This window comes from Rhinoraja longicauda, chromosome 9 (assembly GCF_053455715.1).
Source record: "Rhinoraja longicauda isolate Sanriku21f chromosome 9, sRhiLon1.1, whole genome shotgun sequence".
Taxonomy (NCBI): Eukaryota; Metazoa; Chordata; class Chondrichthyes; order Rajiformes; family Arhynchobatidae; genus Rhinoraja; species Rhinoraja longicauda.
In genome coordinates, this window is record NC_135961.1 from 2166412 (window position 1) to 2185974 (window position 19563).

The 19563-nt window shown below is 45.5% G+C and overlaps 1 protein-coding gene across 7 annotated transcripts in view; it reads right to left on the reverse strand.

Annotated features, from left to right (window-relative positions):
• LOC144596441 (utrophin-like) overlaps positions 1-19563 on the reverse strand; it is a 401591-nt gene that overhangs the window by 213015 nt on the left and 169013 nt on the right. For 6 of the 7 annotated variants that reach the window (XM_078404693.1, XM_078404692.1, XM_078404691.1 and 3 more), the window contains 5 exons: positions 19329-19478; positions 14805-14966; positions 8674-8802; positions 3716-3889; positions 429-584 (listed from right to left, as the gene is read on the reverse strand). In XM_078404693.1, the coding sequence (XP_078260819.1) occupies positions 429-584; positions 3716-3889; positions 8674-8802; positions 14805-14966; positions 19329-19478 (771 nt within the window). Of the gene's footprint in view, positions 1-428; positions 585-3715; positions 3890-5087; positions 5115-8673; positions 8803-14804; positions 14967-19328; positions 19479-19563 lie in introns of those variants that run through there. The other variant, XM_078404696.1, reaches the window with a different exon arrangement.

Here is a 19563-nt window from a genome sequence, read left to right on the forward strand (position 1 = left end):
GACAGCAATGATTTGCACCAGTCAAATTGAACATAATTAAAACAGCAACTAACAACCTTGGCCCACCGGAAATTGGAGGAACAGCACCTCATATTTCGCTTGGGCAGCTTGCAGCCCAGCGGTATGAACATTGACTTCTCCAACTTTAGATAGTTCCTCTGTCCCTCTCTTCCCCTCCCCCTTCCCAGATCTCCCTTTATCTTCCTGTCTCCACCTATATCCTTCCTTTGTCCCGCCCTCCTGACATCAGTCTGAAGAAGGGTCTCGACCCGAAACGTCACCCATTCCTTCTCTCCTGAGATGCTGCCTGACCTGCTGAGTTACTCCAGCATTTTGTGAATAAATACCTTTGATTTGTACCAGCATCTGCAGTTATTTCCTTATACTACCTTGGAGCATTGTAATCAGTCATTACAATTATGACTAACCTGAGCACCCAGGTCATTGTACATGAGCTTCAGGACAGTCAGCTGCTCATCCATCTGTTTGGGATTGTCCGACTGCTGTTTCTGAACGATTTGCCTTCCAGTCTTTATCACCGTCTCCACCTCAAGTTTCACCTCGCTCAGAGTTTTGTACAATTTCTAGAGCGGAGAAAGTCTTTAGTTATCGACATTGCAATGGAATTTACCATCAGCACTACAATGCATGACATGTCGAATATCCCTAGGTTAGTTATGTTCGCAACGCCGTCCTTTAATTCTCGTTATGGGGAATGGTGGAAGTAGGAGAAACTCCAATTAGAATCAAATTGCTAACAATCCTGAGTTTTAATTTGGTGATAAAATACATTTTCCCAAGATTAGCCATTTATATAAATCACACTCCACATGTTAGCAACCTCTCTGTTCAGTTTAAGAAGTATAAGAAAATAACTGCAGATGCTGGTAGAAATCGAAGGTATTTATTCACAAAATGCTGGAGTAACTCAGCAGGTCAGGCAGCATCTCGGGAGAGAAGGAATGGGTGACGTTTCGGGTCGAGACCCTTCTTCAGACTGAAAAAGGGTCTCGACCCGAAACGTCACCCATTCCTTCTCTCCCGAGATGCTGCCTGACCTGCTGAGTTACTCCAGCATTTTGTGAATAAATACCTCTCTGTTTAGTTTATTGTCACGTGTACGGAGGTACAATGCATAGCTTCTGTTGCGTGCTAACCAGTCAGCAGAAAGACAATACATGATTGCAATCCAGCCATTTAGTGTACAGATACATGACAAGGGAATAACGTTTAGTGCAAGGGAAAGCCAGCAAAGTCCGATCAAGGATAGTCCGAGGGTCACCAAAGAGCTAGATAGTAGTTTAGCACTGCTCTCTGGTTGTGGTAGGATGGTTCTGTTGCCTGATAACAGCTGGGAGGAGACTGTCCCTGAATGTGGAGGTGTGTGTTTTCACACTTCTGTACCTTTTGCCTGATGGGAGAGGGGAGAAGAGGGAGTGGCCAGGGTGCGACTCGTCCTTGATTATGCTGTTGGCCTTGCCGAGGCAGCGTGAGGAATAAGTAGAGTCAATGGAAGGGAAGTTGGTTTGTGTGATGGTTCTGGGCTGCGTTCACAATTCGCTGCAATTTCTTGCGGTCTTGGATGGAGCTGTTCCCAAACCAAGTTGTGATGTATTCTGATAAATTGCTTTCTATGGTGCATCTGTAGAAGTTGGTGAGAGTTATAGGGGACATGCCGAACTTCCTAAGCCTGAGGAAATAGAGTGTGTGTAGGATAATGTTAATCTGCGGGGATCGCTGGTTGACATGGACTCGGTGGGCCTATGGGCCTGATTCCGTGCTGTATCTCTAAACTAAACTAAATTAAAAAGGCCAAAAGGTACAATGAAATGTCTTCAGTAAGTCGGATTAAAGAAAATGCCGAGGATTTTAAAGCCTACATTAAAAACAAGAGGGTAACCAGGAGGAGGTTCAAAGATAAAATAATGAATTTGTCTTGGAATTAGAGGATTTAGGCGAGGTACTAAACAAGTACTTTGCATTGTATTTACCAAGGAGATGGACATGGAGCATAGCGAGATCTACATCCTAGAGGACATAGGTTTAAGGCGAGGGGGGAAAGATTTAGTAGGAAGTTGAGGGGTAACATTTTCACACAAAAGTTGATGGATGGACATAACGAGCTGCTGGAGCAGGTAGTTGAGGCATGTTCTATCATACCGTTTACCAAACATTTGGACAGGAACATGAATAGGATCAGTTTAGAGGGATCTGGGCCAAACGCAGGCAGATGGGACTAGTGTAGATGGGAAATGTTGGCCGATGTGGGCAAGTTGGGCTGAAGGACCTGTTCCCACGCTGCACAACTCTATGATTCTATGACTCTATCAGTGTCGAAATTACTAATACGCAAGAGCAGTTTAGGTTCAAGAGGGAGATTATTTTAGTTTTGTTTATTTAGTTTCGAGATACAGAGCCCTTTCGAGACACAGGCCCTTTTGGCCCACCGGGTCCACGCCGACTAGCGATCCCCGCACAAGAGAAGCAAAGAGGCGCAGCGATAGAGTTGCTGCCTTACAGCGCTTGCAGCACCGGAGACCTGGGTTCGATCCCGACTACGGGTGCTGTCTGCACGGAGTTTGTACGTTCTCCCCGCGAGTGTTCTCCGATATCTTCGGTTTCCTCTCACAGTCCAAAGACGTACAAGCCTGTAGGTAAATTGCCTTGGTACAAGTGTAAGTTTTCCTAGTGTGTGTGGGATAGTGTAAATGTGCGGGGATCGCTGGTCGGTACAGACTCGGTGGGCCTGTTTCCACACTGTATCTCCAAACTAAACTCCATATGTTTTAGGATTGTTTTGAATAGGGAAAAACTGCACCTTATTTTATTCCTGCAAAGATCATTTAGTTTAGTTTAGAGATACAGCGCGAAAACAGGCCCTTTCGGCCCACCGGGTCCGCGGCGACCAGCGATCCCCGCACACTAACACTATCCTACACCCACTTGGGACAATGTTTACATTTACCCAGCCAATTAACCTACACACCTGCACGTCTTTGGAGTGTGGGAGGAGACTGAAGATCTCGGAGAAATCCCACGCAGGTCACGGGGAGAAAGTACAAACTCCGTACAGACAGCACCCGTAGTGGGGATGGAACCCGGGTCTCCGGTGCTGCATTCGCTGTAAGGCAGCAACTCTACCGCTGTGCCACCATGTTAAATGTTTTTTTATAAATATGCAAATACAAATTGCTCTTGCTCTCCTTCCGAGCAAAATTCCCAAGCACTGGTTTTGTTTAATAATCTCTGCCAAGTGATCACATACTAATGGAAAGGGTATATATATTGCTGCATCACGATTCAGGGGCCGATGATATTTTCCTGCTATTGCTCACAATTGAAGATTGGGCGGGCTAAATCATCTGATCTGGCTCCATGATAGTCGGCACGGTGGTGCAGCGGTAGAGTTGCTGCCTTACAGCGAATGCAGCGCCGGAGACCCGGGTTCTAACCTGACTACGGGCGCCGTCCGTACGGAGTTTGTACGTTCTCCCCGTGACCTGCGTGGGTTTTCTCCGAGATCTTCGGTTTCCTCCCACACTCCAAAGACGTGCAGGTTTGTAGGTTAATTGACTGAGTAAATGTAAAAATTGTCCCTAGTGTGTGTAGGATAGTGTTAATGTGCGGGGATCGCTGGGCGGCACGGACTCGGTGGGCCGAAGGGCCTGTTTCCGCGCTGTATCTCTAAATCTAAAAAATAATCCAGGTCACTTACCATACAATTGTCCAACTGTGATTCTATTCCCTCAGGCTCCACCGTCTGCAAATCCAGCACATGCAAACCAGCTTTAACACTGTTCAGAACACGTTTGCAGTCCAGCATTCGCTGCTCAAAATTTGCTGGCTTCTGGAAAAGCTGGAATTTTGTTGACACTTCCCGAAGTTTCCTCTGTCAATAGCACAAAGCAACCAACATGTTAAGACTTAAATTCAGTAACGTCTTATACATTTGTAGACGCAAAATACCGGAGTAACTCAGCGGGTCAGGCAGCATCTCGGGAGAGAAGGAATGGGCGAAGTTTCGGGTCGAGACCCTTCTTCAGACTCGACCCGAAACGTCACCCATTCCTTCTCTCCCGAGATGCTGCCTGACCCGCTGAGTTACTGCAGCATTGTGTGGCATAACAGCTGATTGTCTTCTTATCTTTAAGTAATTGGAACGTGCCCTTCGGCCCAACATGTCCCTGCTAACCAGGACTTATAACCGAGCTCATCCCGTTTGGCCCATGTGCCTCCAAATCCTTCCTGCCCTAGAGCCTGTTGAAATGCCTTTTAAAGATCACAATTATACCCATCTCTACCACCTCTTCCAGCAGCTTGTTCCACATACCCACCAGCCTCTTGTGGAAAAGACGCCCCTCAGTTCTCATGAATCTTTCCCTTCTTAACTAAAACTATGCCCTCCAGTTCTGGACTCCTGTACCCTGGCTGTGACTGCACCTTATGTATGCCTCTCAGGAATTTATAAATCTCTCTGAAGAGTCACCCCATATCCTCCCCTGCTCCAGATTTCCAGCTTCCCCCTGTAAGCCAAGCCCTCTAGACCCAGTAACATCCTGGAGAAGGAAAAAAAACCCAGCAGATGCTGGTTTAAATCAAAGGGAGACACAAAATGCTGCAGAAACTCAGCGGGTCAGGCAGCATCTCGGGAGAGAAGGAATGGATGACGTTTCGGGTCGAGATCCTTCTTCAGACTGATGAAGAAGGGTCTCGACCCGAAATGACCCTCCCCTGACATCAGTCTGAAGAAGGGTCTCGATCCGAAACATCACCCATTCCTTCTCTCCTCGTGATGCTGCCTGACCTGCTGAGTTACTCCAGCATTTTGTGTCTACCTTCGATTTTAACCAGCATCTGCAGTTTTCTTCCTACGTCTTATACATTGTTAGTTTACATGCATCTATTTACGGCAATACAGGAAAAGAGCACAAATAGCGGCAACTTGAGATGGATGCAAATTAATATAACATGGTGCTTTAGCAACTAAAGTTCACAAAAATGTAGCTTCAGAATACGGCACTGGAAAGCACATGCAAACAATGACAAGGACAAGGACAAACAACAATAACGTGAAAACCCAGAAGTACCGTCTACAATCCTCAATGCAGCAAAGCCTGTAGAAACAGACATGGGAAGATAGAGATACACACAAGTAAAAAATAGATGGCGATGTTCCAGGCTGAAAACATCAACTTTACATAAAGCAGCATCACAGAAGAAACAAACTTGAAACATTTTGAACTCAAAGCAAATATCTGCATATGCAAGAAATGCAAAATTTAAAACAGGAGGTACTGGAGAACTGATGGTGGATCTTCAACCTGAAATGCTGATTCTGTTTCTTCCTCCGGAGATGTGGCACTGGCCTACTGAGTGGCTCTGCAGTTTACAGTTTTATTTAACTATTTAATCTTGGAACAGAACCACAACAATTATGCAAGTGGGATCCTGATGCACAATTTAAATCCAAGTACAGTATAATCTCCTCTACAGTAGGATAGAGAGCACAGCCTTGGTTTAGTTTAGAGATACAGCGCGGAAATAGGCCCTTCAGCCCACCGGGTCCGCGCCGACCAGCGATCCCCGCACATTAACACTATCCTACACCCACTAGGGACAATGTTTTACATTTACCAAGCCAATTAACCTACAAACCTGCACATCTTTGGAGTGTGGGAGGACACCGAAGATCTCGGAGAAAACCCACGCAGGTCACGGGGAGAATGTACAAACTCCGTAAAGACAGCACCCGTAGTGGGGATGGAACCCGCTGTAAGGCGGCAACTCTACCGCTGCGCCACCGTGACCGCCCGGTAGTCAGACTGGTCATTCAGTCCAGAAGGTTAAATAAAAGACGAAAAACCTTCAGCAAACTTCAACCTTCATAAAGCGTTGTAAGGTAATGCATTTTCCAATTATTATTGCCAAATAACTGGGCTAGTCAGTATGGCTTTGTATGTGACAGAGCCTGTCTTACGAATCTGATCGAGATTTTTTTGAAGAAGTAACCAAAAACGTTGAGCATGGCAAAAAAACAGATGTTATCTACATGGACTTCAACAAGGTTCTACATGTTAGGCTGCTCTAGAAGGAATGGAATCGAGGGAGAGACAGCTGACTAGGGTTATGGAAGGAACCAGAGGGGAAAGGCAGAAGACTATTTTTCGGAATGGAGGCCTGTGACTAGTGGTGTGCCCCAATAATCGGTGCTAGGCCCTTTGCTGTTTATACCAATGTTTTCGACGAGAATGTGCTAGACATGATTAGTAAGTTTGCAGATGACAATAATGTGAGTGGTATCGTAGATAGTAAAGATGGTTATCAAAAAGTCCTGACGTCAATGCAGGGAATGGCAGGGCCTGGGGGTGGGGGGGGGTGGGGGAGTGTCGTTGGGACCTAGGAGTGCAGATACATAGTACCTTGACAGTGACATCGCAGGTAGATAGAGTGGTTAAGAAGGCTTTAGAAACATTAGATATTGAGTATAGAAGTTGGGATCTTATGTTACAGTTGTACAGGACATTGGTGAGGCCACATTCGGAGTATTGTGTTCAGGTTTGGTCAGAAGGATGTTGTCAAGCTGGAAAGAATGCAGAGAAGGTTTACGAGGATGTTGCCAGGACTTGAAGGCCTGAGCTACAGGGAAAGGCTGGGCAGGTTAGAACTATGTTCCTAGAAGCGCAGGAGGATAAGGGGTGATCTTATAGAGGTGTATAAGATTTGCAGGGCACAAGACAGAGTGAATGCAGAATCTTTTACTCAGAATATGGGAATCTAGAACCAGAAGCCATAGGTTTAAGGTGAGAGGGGAAAAATTTAATAGGAACCTAAAGGGCAACTTTTTCACACAGGGTACATGCAACATACTGCCAGATGAGGTAGTTGAGGCAGGTATTTTAACAACATTTAAAAGACATTTGGACAGGAACATGGACAGGAAAGGTTCGGAGCGATATGGGTTAAATCCAGGCAGATGGGACTAGTGCAGATGGGGCACTTTGGTCGGCGTGGGCATGCTGGGCTGCTACTGTGCAATATGAACCTATGGCTCTAAAAGCATTGCGTATTATATTGAACGTAACACCAAAAACCAACCAAAGATTTAAAAATTAGAAAGTCTTTAGGTACATTGCCCTTCATCAGTCAGGGTACTGAATATAGAGGCTAAGGCCTTTATGTTACAGTTGTACAAAAAATTAGTGAGGCTGCACTTGGAGTACTGTGTTCAGTTTTGGTCACCTTTCTATAGGAAGGGGGGGTCATTAAATTAGAAAGATCGCAGAGAAGATTCACAAGGACGTTGCCATGACTTGAGGCGCGGAGCTATAGGGAGAGGTTGGGCACTCTAGGACTTTATTTCTTGGAGAGCAGAGGATGAGAGATGATTTTATAGAGGTGTATAACATCAGAGGGGAATGGATATGGTGAATGAACAGAGTATTTTAGCCAGGGTAGGGGAATCAAGAACCAGAGGACATAGGTTTAAGGTGAGAGAGGCCAGAATTAATATGAACCTGAGGGGCAACTTCTTCACTCAATGTGGTGGGTACATGCAATTAGCTGCCCGAGGAGGCAGTTGAGGCAGATACTATTTAAAAAAGACATTTGTATAGGTACATGGATAGGAACGATTTAGGATATGGGCAAAACACTGGCAAATGGGACTAGCTTAGATGGAGCATTGAGGAGTTGTTGGCATTGTTTGGCATTGAGGAGTTGGGCCGAAGGGCCGGCTTTCATGACTACGACTCAATTAACTTAATTGTAAGAAAATAACTGCAGATGCTGGTACAAATCGAAGGTATTTATTCACAAAATGCTGGGGTAACTCAGCAGGTCAGGCAGCATCTCAGGAGAGAAGGAATGGGTGACGTTTCGGGTCGAGACTGAAGAAGGGTCTCGACCCGAAACGTCGCCCAATCCTTCTCTCCTGAGATGCTGCCTGACCTGCTGAGTTACTCCAGCATTTTGTGAATAAATACCTTCAATTAAGTTACTTTATCTTCTACTTGCCCAACTTTAATATTCAGCGGTTGTCCTATTCTTCTATCAGTAGAGAAGGGAGCAATTCACACACTTCTCCACAACAGCACAGTCCTTGTTTCCAAAGACCCAAAATGCAAAATCCATCAATCTTTGTTCATTTTCAGTCAATGGACATGGGTGTCACGGGCAAAGGCAGCAGTTATTGGTCATCTATGGGGGGACTATGTATAAACACTGCTGTAATTTCTACATGGTGAAACCAAAAAGAATAAAAATGGCCTTCATTAAAATCTGACAACGTGCACTTTAACCATGTGTGATCTTTTTCTATTACAAACCTCAAATTGTGGGGTACAGAGGCAAATAAATAAATGATGGGTCTTTGTCCCAAACATTATGGAGGGCACTGTACGTGCTATGACATTTCAGTGGGCTATTCCATGTACATAACATTACAGCAGTATGAGCAACACAATGATCACACTTGGTCCAGACAACAGATCTCCTTCACTTAGGAGAATTCATGGACCAGAAACATTCTTTCAACGACCCAGTCATTTCACAGTAATGATTAACCTTGGCTTATCATTCCACATTTATTCAATGCTAAGGAATTTAGCTCTCCAGATTAATCTGCATAATTTGTTAAATGACATGAGCACGATGTCCTTTTAAGTCCTCTCATACCTGAAGTAAATCCAACTGCGTGCCACCTCGAGAATAGGGCCTGGTATCTACTAATGGAAGGCTTCCCACATTGCTGGTCTTCAACTCTTCTAAGCTGGTCTCATGGGCTGCAATATTCACCTGAATTTTCTGATGGTAATAAAATTAGAGGAAGAAAGATTAATCGACACTGTGAATGTCTTCAAAAGACACAAAGTGCTGGAGTAACTTATCCTGAAGGAGGATCCTGACCCAAAACGTCGCCTTTCCATGTTCTCCAGAGTTACTCCAGTATTTTGTGTGTGTTGTTTTTTGTAAACCAGCATCTGTAGTTCCTTGTGTCTACTGTTAACATCTTAATTGAAAGCTATTGGACAAATACTGAGTTCTTTAAACCACATGCTATTAACCTGTGTGCTTTCACGCTATAAAACTGTCAGCCAAGGAAGGACTGGGAATCACTTTTTCGTGGTGATTTATAGTTTTTTTTAGTCGATAGAGCAAGATGCAAATTTATTCAGTAAGTGTACAAACGGTTGATTGCGTTTCACCTGGCCCACAGCCAGCAATGACCTATTTCATTATCTCTGTTACATTTCTGCGTATCTTTAATTAATTTGTGCCATCTATATACTAAAACTCTTGTTCGTTTGTTTGTTTGTTCCTGAACTACAGCCAAAACGGTACACGATAGCGTGACAATTTTAGGCCCACCTTACTCACCGTCGTTCCTTTGGTGCTAATGGAAGAAGTTTAATTGAAATCGGTTATATTTTTAAAGGTATTCACATTTTAAAGTTTAAATCTATCTCCTCGGGACGGAGGGAGAGAGGGGGGGGAGGGAGTGGGGAGGGAGGATAAGGGGGGTTAGACAATAGGTGCAGGAGGAGGCCATTCGGCCCTTCAAGCCAGCACCGCCATTCAATGTGATCAAGGCTGATCATTCTCAATCAGTACCCCGTTCCTGCCTTCTCCCCATACCCCCTGACTCCGCTATCCTTAAGAGCTCTATCTAGCTCTCTCTTGAATGCATTCAGAGAATTGGCCTCCACTGCCTTCTGAGGCAGAGAATTCCACAGATTTATAACTCTCTGACTGAAAAAGTTTTTCCTCATCTCAGTTCTAAATGGCCTACCCCTTATTCTTAAACTGTGGCCCCTTGTTCTGGACTCCCCCAACATTGGGAACATGTTTCCTGCCTCTAACGTGTCCAACCCCTTAATAATCTTATACGTTTCGATAAGATCTCCTCTCATCCTTCTAAATTCCAGTGTATACAAGCCGAGTCGCTCCAGTCTTTCAACATACAACAGTCCCGCCATTCCGGGAATTAACCTAGTAAACCAACTTGCCTTATGTTTGTTTGGCATGAAAGGCACTTCATAATTATCAGTTCAAGCTTGAATATTCACCAGGTTTTGTTGTTCATGTGTACAGAATGCTTTATTAACTGAGTAGAACTGAATAAATCAATAGGAGTAGGGAAAAAACTGCAGATGCTAAATCAGAATCGAAAGTAGACCCAAAATGCTGGGGTAACTCAGCAGGTCATGTAGCATCTCAGGAGAGAAGGAATGGGTGACGTTTCGGGTCGAGTCCGCAGTCTGATGAAGGGTCTCGACCCGAAACATCACCCATTCCTTTTCTCCCAAGATGCTGCCTGACCCACTGAGTTACTCCAGCATTTTGCGTCTACCTTTGAATAAATCAATCATCAGCAAACAGCTCTAATCCTGACCTCAAAATGTAGGGAAGTTAATCATTGAAGGAGCTGCAGACCTTCCAGTAAATTATATGCAAGAGAGATATTGTATAGCAGTGATACTGGCTTCCAACAGCCACGGTTACGTTCTATTTTCCACTCGACCAAGTGGACCCATTGGGCCCAAACCTCTCCTGCATTGGTGCAGCACCCACTCCTCCCGCCCTCCCCCCCCTTCCTTCCCCCCTCCCTTTCTCCCCCTCCTCTCCCCTCCCCCTCCCCTCCCCTCCACCACCCCTCCCCTCCCTCCACCACCCCTCCCCTCCCTCCACCACCCCTCCCCATCCTCCCCTCCCCTCCCCATCCTCCCCTCCCCATCCTCCCCTTCCCCTCCCCCCTACTCCATTCCATTCAACCCCCCTTTTCCTCCATCCCTCCCTCCCCCCTCCCTCCCCTCTCCCTCCATCCCCCTCCCTAGGAGATAGATTTAAACTTTAAAATGTGAATAACTTTTAAAATCCGTCAGGACAAATCTTTTGTTTCTTTGTTTGTTTTTATATTCATTTATTGCATATATGTTTGTACGCACCGTCAGGATTGGCTATTTTTTAATTTCGTTGTACTCGTTGCAATGACAATAAATGAATATTATTATTATTATTATTATTATTATTAAAGCGTCTTTGAGTATCTTGAAAAGCGCTATATAAAATAAATGTATTATTATTATTATTATTAAAATATTACACCGATTTCAATGAAACTTCTTCCATTAGCACCAATGGGACAACGGTGAGTAAGGTGGGCCTAAAATTGTCGCGCTATCGTGTACCGTTTTGGCTGCAGTTCAGGAACAAACAAACAAACAAACAAACGAGAGTTTTAGTATATAGACGTCAGTGTTGTAAGCCTGCGCCATAAGGACAATGCATAAAAAGAGTGTGTAACAGGGGAACTGCAGGTGCTGGTTTAAACCGAAGATAGACACAAAAAGCTGGAGCAACTCAGCGGATCAGGCAGCATGTCTGGAGAAAAGTTTCGGGTCGAGACCACCGAGTGCAAGTGTTCGGTGAAACGGTAACTGGGGAGGAGGTGGCTTGGGTGGGAAGGGACGGGATGAGTGAACCGAGGAGTTGCAAGGGAGGTAGAAAGTTGTGGGGATGGGAAGATATGACCAGTGGTGGGATCACATTTAAGGGAATGGAAACATCAGACTGAAGAATGGTCTCGACCCGACACGTCATCGATTCTTTTTGTCCAGAGATGTCGTCTGACCTGCTGAGTTACTCCAGCATTTTGTGTCTATCTTCATACATAAAGAGAGTGTCAATTAATACCAAAATCTGAAGAAACCTATTTTTGCCATGCAGGTAATCCTCATCTGACAAAACACAGGTCATAATTTCCCACATGCATCAGTTAAAAAGACTGATTTACAATTATTAAGGGCGTGCAGCGTAGGTTTACTAGGTTGATTCCCGGAATGGCGGGACTGTCATATGTTGAAAGACTGGAGCGACTAGGCTTGTATACACAGGAATTTAGAAGGATGAGAGGGGATCTTATCGAAACGTATAAGATTATTAAGGGGTTGGACACGTTAGAGGCAGGAAACATGTTCCCAATGTTGGAGGAGTCCAGAACAAGGGGCCACAGTTTAAGAATAAGGGGTAGGCCATTTAGAACGGAGATGAGGAAAAACGTTTTCAGTCAGAGTTGTGAATCTGTGGAATTCTCTGCCTCAGAAGGCAGTGGAGGCCAATTCTCTGAATGCATTCAAGAGAGAGCTAGATAGAGCTCTTAAGGATAGCGGAGTCAGGGGGTATGGGGAGAAGGCAGGAACGGGGTACCGATTGAGAATGATCAGCCATGATCACATTGAATGGCGGTTCTGGCTCGAAGGGCCGAATGGCCTACTCCTGCACCTATTGTCTATTGTCTATTGTCTATTATGTAGCACCTTTTTCAACTGACATCATCCCCAAGAGTTTTACAGCCAATGCTTTGTTTTAAATTCTGATAAAAGCACAGCTGCCAATTTGCACTCAAAATCCTACCAATAATATTGTGGGCGGCACGGTGGCGCAGCCTCACAGCGCCAAAGACCCTGGTTTGATCCTGACCATGGGTTCTGCCGAATTATAAAGAAAGTCCATCAACACCTCTACTACTTCCAGAGAAGATTATGGAGATTTGCTATGTCTGAGGGGATTCTCTTTAACTTCTAAAGTTAACTCTTATATCACCAGGGACTAATTTATTGTATTACTTAATTTTTTTGTGTTGTCTTTTAAAAAAAAATTCTATTCGGTTTTATAATTTTAGCACAATCCGCAGGCGTTGCCACTTTCATTTCACTGCACTAGACTTGACTTGACAGGTGTACTGTAGAGAGCATATTGACTGGTTGCATCACGGCCTGGTTCAGCAACTTGAATGTCCAGGATCGAAGAAGACTGGAAACAGTGGTGAACACTGCCCGGCCCATCAGGGGTTCTGACCTCCCCACCATCGAAGGGTGGCTTTTAAGGCACCAGATTCACTTCCTCAAAATGGCAGCCGGCATCGTCAGAGACCCACACCACCCTGGCCACACACTGATTTCACCCCTGGCATCGGGAAGGAGGTACAGGAGCCTGAAAACTGTAACGTCCAGGTTCAGGAACAGCTTCTTCCCGACAGCCATTAGGCTATTAAACACTACAACCTCAAATAAACTCTGAATTACATAGATTATTATTGTCATTATTGCACTATTATTAGAAACATAGAAAAAATATAGAAAATAGGTGCAGGAGGAGGCCATTCGGCCCTTCGAGCCAGCACCACCATTCATTGTGATCATGGCTGATCGTCCACAATCAGTAACCCGTGCCTGCCTTCTCCCCATATCCCTTGATTCCACTAGCCCCTAGAGCTCTATCTATCTCTCTTCAAAAATCTATCTCTCAAATCAAAATAGGACGTACAGGGTAAATGGTAGGGAATTGAGGAATGCAGTGGAACAGAGGGATCTGGGAATAACTGTGCATTGTTCCCTGAAGGTGGAATCTCATGTGGATAGGGTGGTGAAGAAGGCGTTTGGTATGCTTGCCTTTATAAATCAGAGCATCGAGTATAGAAGTTGGGATGTAATGTTGAAATTGTACAGGGCATTGGTGAGGCCGAATCTGGAGTATGGTGTGCAGTTCTGGTCGCCAAATTATAGGAAGGATGTCGACAAAATGGAGAGGGTACAGAGGAGATTTACTAGAATGTTGCCTGGGTTTCAGCACTTAGGCTACAGAGAGAGGTTGAACAGGTTGGGTCTTTATTCTTTGGAGCGTAGAAGGTTGAGGGGGGACTTGATAGAGGTTTTTAAAATTTTGAGAGGGACGGACAGAGTTGACGTGGGTAGGCTTTTCCCTTTGAGAGTGGGGAAGATTCCAACAAGGGGACATAGCTTCAGAATTGAGGGACAAAGGTTTAGGGGTAACATGAGGGGGAACTTCTTTACTCAGAGGGTTGTGGCTGTATGGAATGGGCTTCCGGAGGAAGTGGTGGAGGCTGGCTCGATTTTATTATTTAAGAGTAAATTGGATAGGTATATGGATAGGAGGGGATTGGAGGGTTATGGTCTGAGTGCAGGTAGATGAGACTAGGTCAGGGAGAATGGTCGGCGTGGACTGGTAGGGCCGGACAGGCCTGTTTCCATGCTGTAGTTGTTATATGTTATATGTTAAATTCATCCAGTGAATTGGCCTCCACTGCCTTCTGTGGCAGAGAATTCCACAAATTCACAACTCTCTGGGTGAAAAAGTTTCTTCTCACCTCAGTTTTAAATGGCCTCCCCTTTATTCTTAGGCTGTGGCCCCTGGTTCTGGACTCCCCCAACATTGGGAATATTTTTCCTGCATCTAGCTTCTCCAGTCTTTTTATAATTTTATATGTCTCCAAAAAGATCCCCTCTCATCCTTCTAAACTCCAGTGAAGAACAGAGAAGGATTTGGTCTCAATGTGTGGTCTCAGCAGGGCCCTGTACAACTGCAGTAGGACCTCCTTGCTCCTAAACTCAAATCCTCTCGCAATGAAGGCCAACATGCCATTAGCTTTCTTCACTGCCTGCTGTGCCTGGCATGCTTACTTTTCGATATGTTTCTATAAGGTCCCCTCTCATCCTTCTATGCAAGTCACCCTGCAGCCTCATAGCATCCTCCTCGCAGCTCACCCTGCCACCCAGCTTTGTGTCATCCGCAAAGTCCAATACTTTAACCAGGTGTTTGGCATTTGCCTGAGCATTATCTGTGAAACTCAGTGCAGGTTTTAACTGTTTAGCAGCTCAATATCTTGTGGATTTTTACTTCAGACGCTACATAAAAGCACGTCCTTTTGATGACCTCAGAAACTCCAGAAAAAGGATTTTCCTGATAACGTCACTCATTGCACACACTGAAAATATAACTTCTTTAACCTGAGCTTCCTGTGGCATCTGCAAGGCATCAATACGATCGGTCAGATATGAAGTTAACTGCTTATCCAGTTGTCCAAGTGACTCCTGCAGGTCATGCATTCTATGTTCATTCTCTTGAAACATTTGTGAGCGCTGCTCCAGATAGATCTGCTTGCTCACCGCCTTTAGAACAAACAAGGAGACAGACAACAGATCATTAACAATCTCACATCAGCAATCCTTATTCAAAGTTGAACTGGAGAATTTCCCCAGAACATTATCCACAATCTCAACCTGGTGAACTGAGACATAAAATTAAATTCCTTCAAACAAAAAGCCATATTCAGCAAAATACTGACTTCTGTAAACACGTACACGCACACACGATCTTTGGTGTCTTCCCACACTCCAAAGACGTACAAGTTTGTAGATTCATTGGCTTGGTATAAATATAAATTGTCCTTAGTGTGTGTAGGATAGTGTTAGTGTGCGGGGATCGCTGGTCGGTGCGGACTCGGTGGGCCGAAGGGCCTGTTTCCGCGCGGTATTTCTAAATGGGCGGCACAGTGGTGAAGTGGTAGAGTTGCTGTATCGCCAAACGAAACTAAATTAAATTAAAGATAGACACAAAAGGCTGGAGTAATTCAGCGGGGACAGGCAGCATCTCTGGAGAGAAGGAATGGGTGACGTTTCAGGTCGAGACCCTCCTTCAGACCTAAACTGAGCCTGCTGTCGGAGAAGCAGGTGGCAGCGGTTGAGCGGGGAGCGGATAAGGAGGGGAGGAAGCCCCACGGAGACCGAGCGTGTCCTGTCGATGGCGGCGGCCTGAAGACAGTGCTGTCCCCAGGGGCTACTACGTGAGCCGCAACATCAGGCGCATCACTAGACTGTGCGATGAGTGAAGTAGGGCTCGCTGGTGTATCCAACGGGTCGGGAGTGGAGTCGGAAGCCAGGTCTCTAAGCGGCCCGGGAGACGGTGGGACACGGTGATGGGTCGGCAGGCCCATCCGCTATGTGCAAAATTCATCATACGGGGATCATTAATTAAGAGTTTACTGTGTTTACTAAACAGTTAGGAGAGAAGATTGAGAGCAGAGTTGGAAAGAGATTTTGAGACCCAGCCTTTTAAAGGTGCCCAGTAAATTAGACAAGGCTTGACAGGAAGTTCAGAGCTCCAGAGGGCAAGAGGAAAATCGAACAGAATGGTGGGAGGGGTTGTTGGGTGGTGCATGAGGGCCAGGCAGCGTTGAAACACGGAATACCTAATCATTGAACCGGCAGAGAGAGAATTAGACAAGGTCAAGGAGGGATTGCAATGTTTAGGTGTAAACAAATAACTCTTTTGCGACAGATGGACATGAACAGAAAGATCAACCGGAAAGAATGGCCACTGAGGGAATTTCAACTGTTCTCCCAATTCTGTCGGCACGGTGGCGCAGCGGTAGAGTTGCTGCCTTACAGCGAATGCAGCGCCGGAGACTCAGGTTCGATCCTGACTACGGGCGCCGTCTGTACGGAGTTTGCATGTTCTCCCCGTGACCTGCATGGGTTTTCTCCAAGATCTTCGGTTTCCTCCCACACTCCAAAGACGTGCAGGTATGTAGGTTAATTGGCTGGGCAAATGTAAAAATTGTCCCTAGTGGGTGTAGGATAGTGTTAATGTGCGGGGATCGCTGGGCGGCGCGGACCCGGTGGGCCGAAGGGCCTGTTTCCGCACTGTATCTCTAAATCTAAACCTAAAAAATATAGGGAAGGGGGTGGGGTGTCAGACCATCGGTTACTGGAATATCACGTTCAATCTGTACAGGATGGAAACAGGCCCTTTAGCCCACCTGCTCAGCGCCAACCAGCGATCACACCCTACACTAGCACTATCCACACACTAGGGACAATTTATACCTTACAGATGCCAATTAACTCACAAACTTTCACGTCTTAAGGATAGCGGAGTGAGGGGGTATGGGGAGAAGGCAGGAACGGGGTACTGATTGAGAGTGATCAGCCATGATCGCATTGAATGGCGGTGCTGGCTCGAAGGGCTGAATGGCCTACTCCTGCACCTATTGTCTATTGTCTATTGTCTATTGGGAGAAAACAGGAGCAAGCGGAGTTGTAGAGCAGAGAGATCTAGGAGTATACGTACATAATTCGTTGAAAGTGGCACCACACCATAAGATGGTCAAAAAGGCTTTTGGCACATTGGCCTTCATCAGTCAAGAGTATTGAGTATAGAAGTTGGGGGTCATGTTGCAGTTAACTAAGACGTTGGTGAGGTCACATTTAGAGCATTGTGTTTAGTTTTAGGCACCATATCATAAGAAAGATGCTGTCATGCTGAAAAGGGTGCAGATGTTTAAGAGGATGTTGCCAGGACTCGAGTGCCTGTGCGAGATATAGGGAGAGGTTGAGCAGGCTAGGACTCTATTCCTTGGAGCGCAGGATGATGAGGGGTGATCTCATAGAAGTGTACAAAATCAAGAGTGGAATAGATCTGGTAAATGTACAGAGTAGGGAAACAACATAGGTTTAAGGTGAGGGGGGATAGATTTAATAGGACCATGACGAGTAACTCTTTTACACAAATGGTGGTGGATGTAAGGACCTAGCTGCCAGATGAGGTAGGTTTGGAGGGATATGGGCCAAACGCAGGCAGGTGGGACAGGTGTAGATGGGATATGTTGGACAGTGTGGGAAAGTGGGCCTTGGGGTCTGATTCCACACTATGTGACTCTATGACACCCGGAGAAAACCCATGGGGTCACAGGGAGAACGTACAAACACTGTATATACAACTCCCGTGGTCAGGATTGAACTCGGCTTTCTGGCACCGCAAGGCTGCAACTCTACGGCTGGGCCACTGTGCGCCCAAAGCAGGAACAAAACATTTTGTTTTTGCCTGTACAGATGATGATCAGTGAATTTGTGGTGTGGTAATGGTCAGAACACACCAAAACGGAAACCCCATTAGTCTTCGAGGTTGTCCAGTGAGCCTCATCTATCATGAGAAACTGACTGAGTCGCAGTTAACCTGGACCACTCACGTTGCGGACATACTCTGATGTTAAACATGGACCCATGAGATAATACATTATTTGGAAATTATTATTGTTCCAATGAGCACACAAAGCTTTCCTCCAGGGGAGACACAGCACAAAAAAAATAATCATTTTAATGTTAATCGAATTTCCAAAACAAAATTCTGAAATTTCCTTTATCATGAAGCTGCTGTATTTTATTGTCATAGAGTCACAGAGTGATACAGTGTGGAAACAGGCCCTTCATAGAGTCACAGAGTGATACAGTGTGGAAACAGGCCCTTCATAGAGTCACAGAGTGATACAGTGTGGAAACAGGCCCTTCATAGAGTCACAGAGTGATACAGTGTGGAAACAGGCCCTTCGGCCCAACTCACCCACACCGGCCAACAATGTCCCAGCTACCCTAGTCCCACTTGCCTGCGCTTGGTCCATATCCCTCCAAACCTGTCCTATCCATGTACCTGTCCAACTGTTTCTTAAACAATGGTACTGTCCCAGCCTCAACTACCTCCTCTGGCAGCTTGCTCCATACACCCACCACCCTCTGTGTGAAAAAGTTACCCCTCGGATTCCTATTAAATATTTTCCCCTTCACCTTGAACCTATGTCCTCTGGTCCTTGATTCCTCTACTCTGAGCAAGAGACTCTGTGCATCTACCCGATCTATTCCTCTCATGATTTTGTACACCTCTATAAGATCTCCCCTCATCCCCCTGCGCTCCATGGAATAGAGACCTACCAACCTACTCAACCTCTCCCTATAGCTCACACCCTCTAGTCCTGGCAACATCCTTGTAAATCTTTTCTGAACCCTTTCAAGCTTGACAATATCTTTCCTATAACATGGTTCCCAGGATTGAACATAATGTTCTAAATGTGGTCCCACCAACATCTTATACAACTCTTGTTTATTGAATTTAAGTTTAAAGCACATTTACAGGGCTAGCAAGTTCATGAAATATTGGTTGAATTCAACAGGAGATTAAAATGTAGAAACATACAGTAAAATACTTCCCCCTTTGAATGCCTGTGAAATGCTATCTATATATTAAAACTCTTGTTTGTTTGTTTGTTCCTGAACTACAGCCAATACGGTACACGATAGCGCAACAATTTTAGGCCCACCTTACTCACCGTCGTCCCTTTGGTGCTAATGGAAGAAGTTTCATTACAATTGGTGTTATATTTTTAAAGTTATTCACATTTTAAAGTTTAAATCTATCTCCTAGGGAGGGAGGGGGGAGGGAGAGGGGTGGAGGGAGAGGGAGGGAGGGTAACGGGGTTGAGGGAGATGGAAAGAGGGGAGGGAAATGGGGTTGGGGAGAGGAGGGAGGGAGGGAGGGAGGGAGGGAGGGAGGGAGGGAGGGAGGGAGGGATGAGGAGGGTGCTGCACCAATGCAGGAGAGGTGTGGGCCCAACGGGTCCACTTGGTCTAGTGGACATACAAAAGTGTTAAGCATTTTCACTATTACCAGCTCAGAACAACTGATGGTTGAGGATCTCCTACCTGGTGACTCAACTCGTCGTAGCGAGCATTGAATACCTCCAGCTTTTCACTTATAAGTTCATCCAGAATTCCACCATCAATCAGTGTCTGGCCCAGTTCACGGATCTGTGTTCGGTTATCAGCTGGATGGCGTAGCACAGACTCGAGGGACTGACGGGTGGGGAATAAAGTGCAGAGGAGAGCAATTTAAATGCTTGTCCCAGCCAAGTCATGTCAGAAGTTAAGTTAAGAAAGG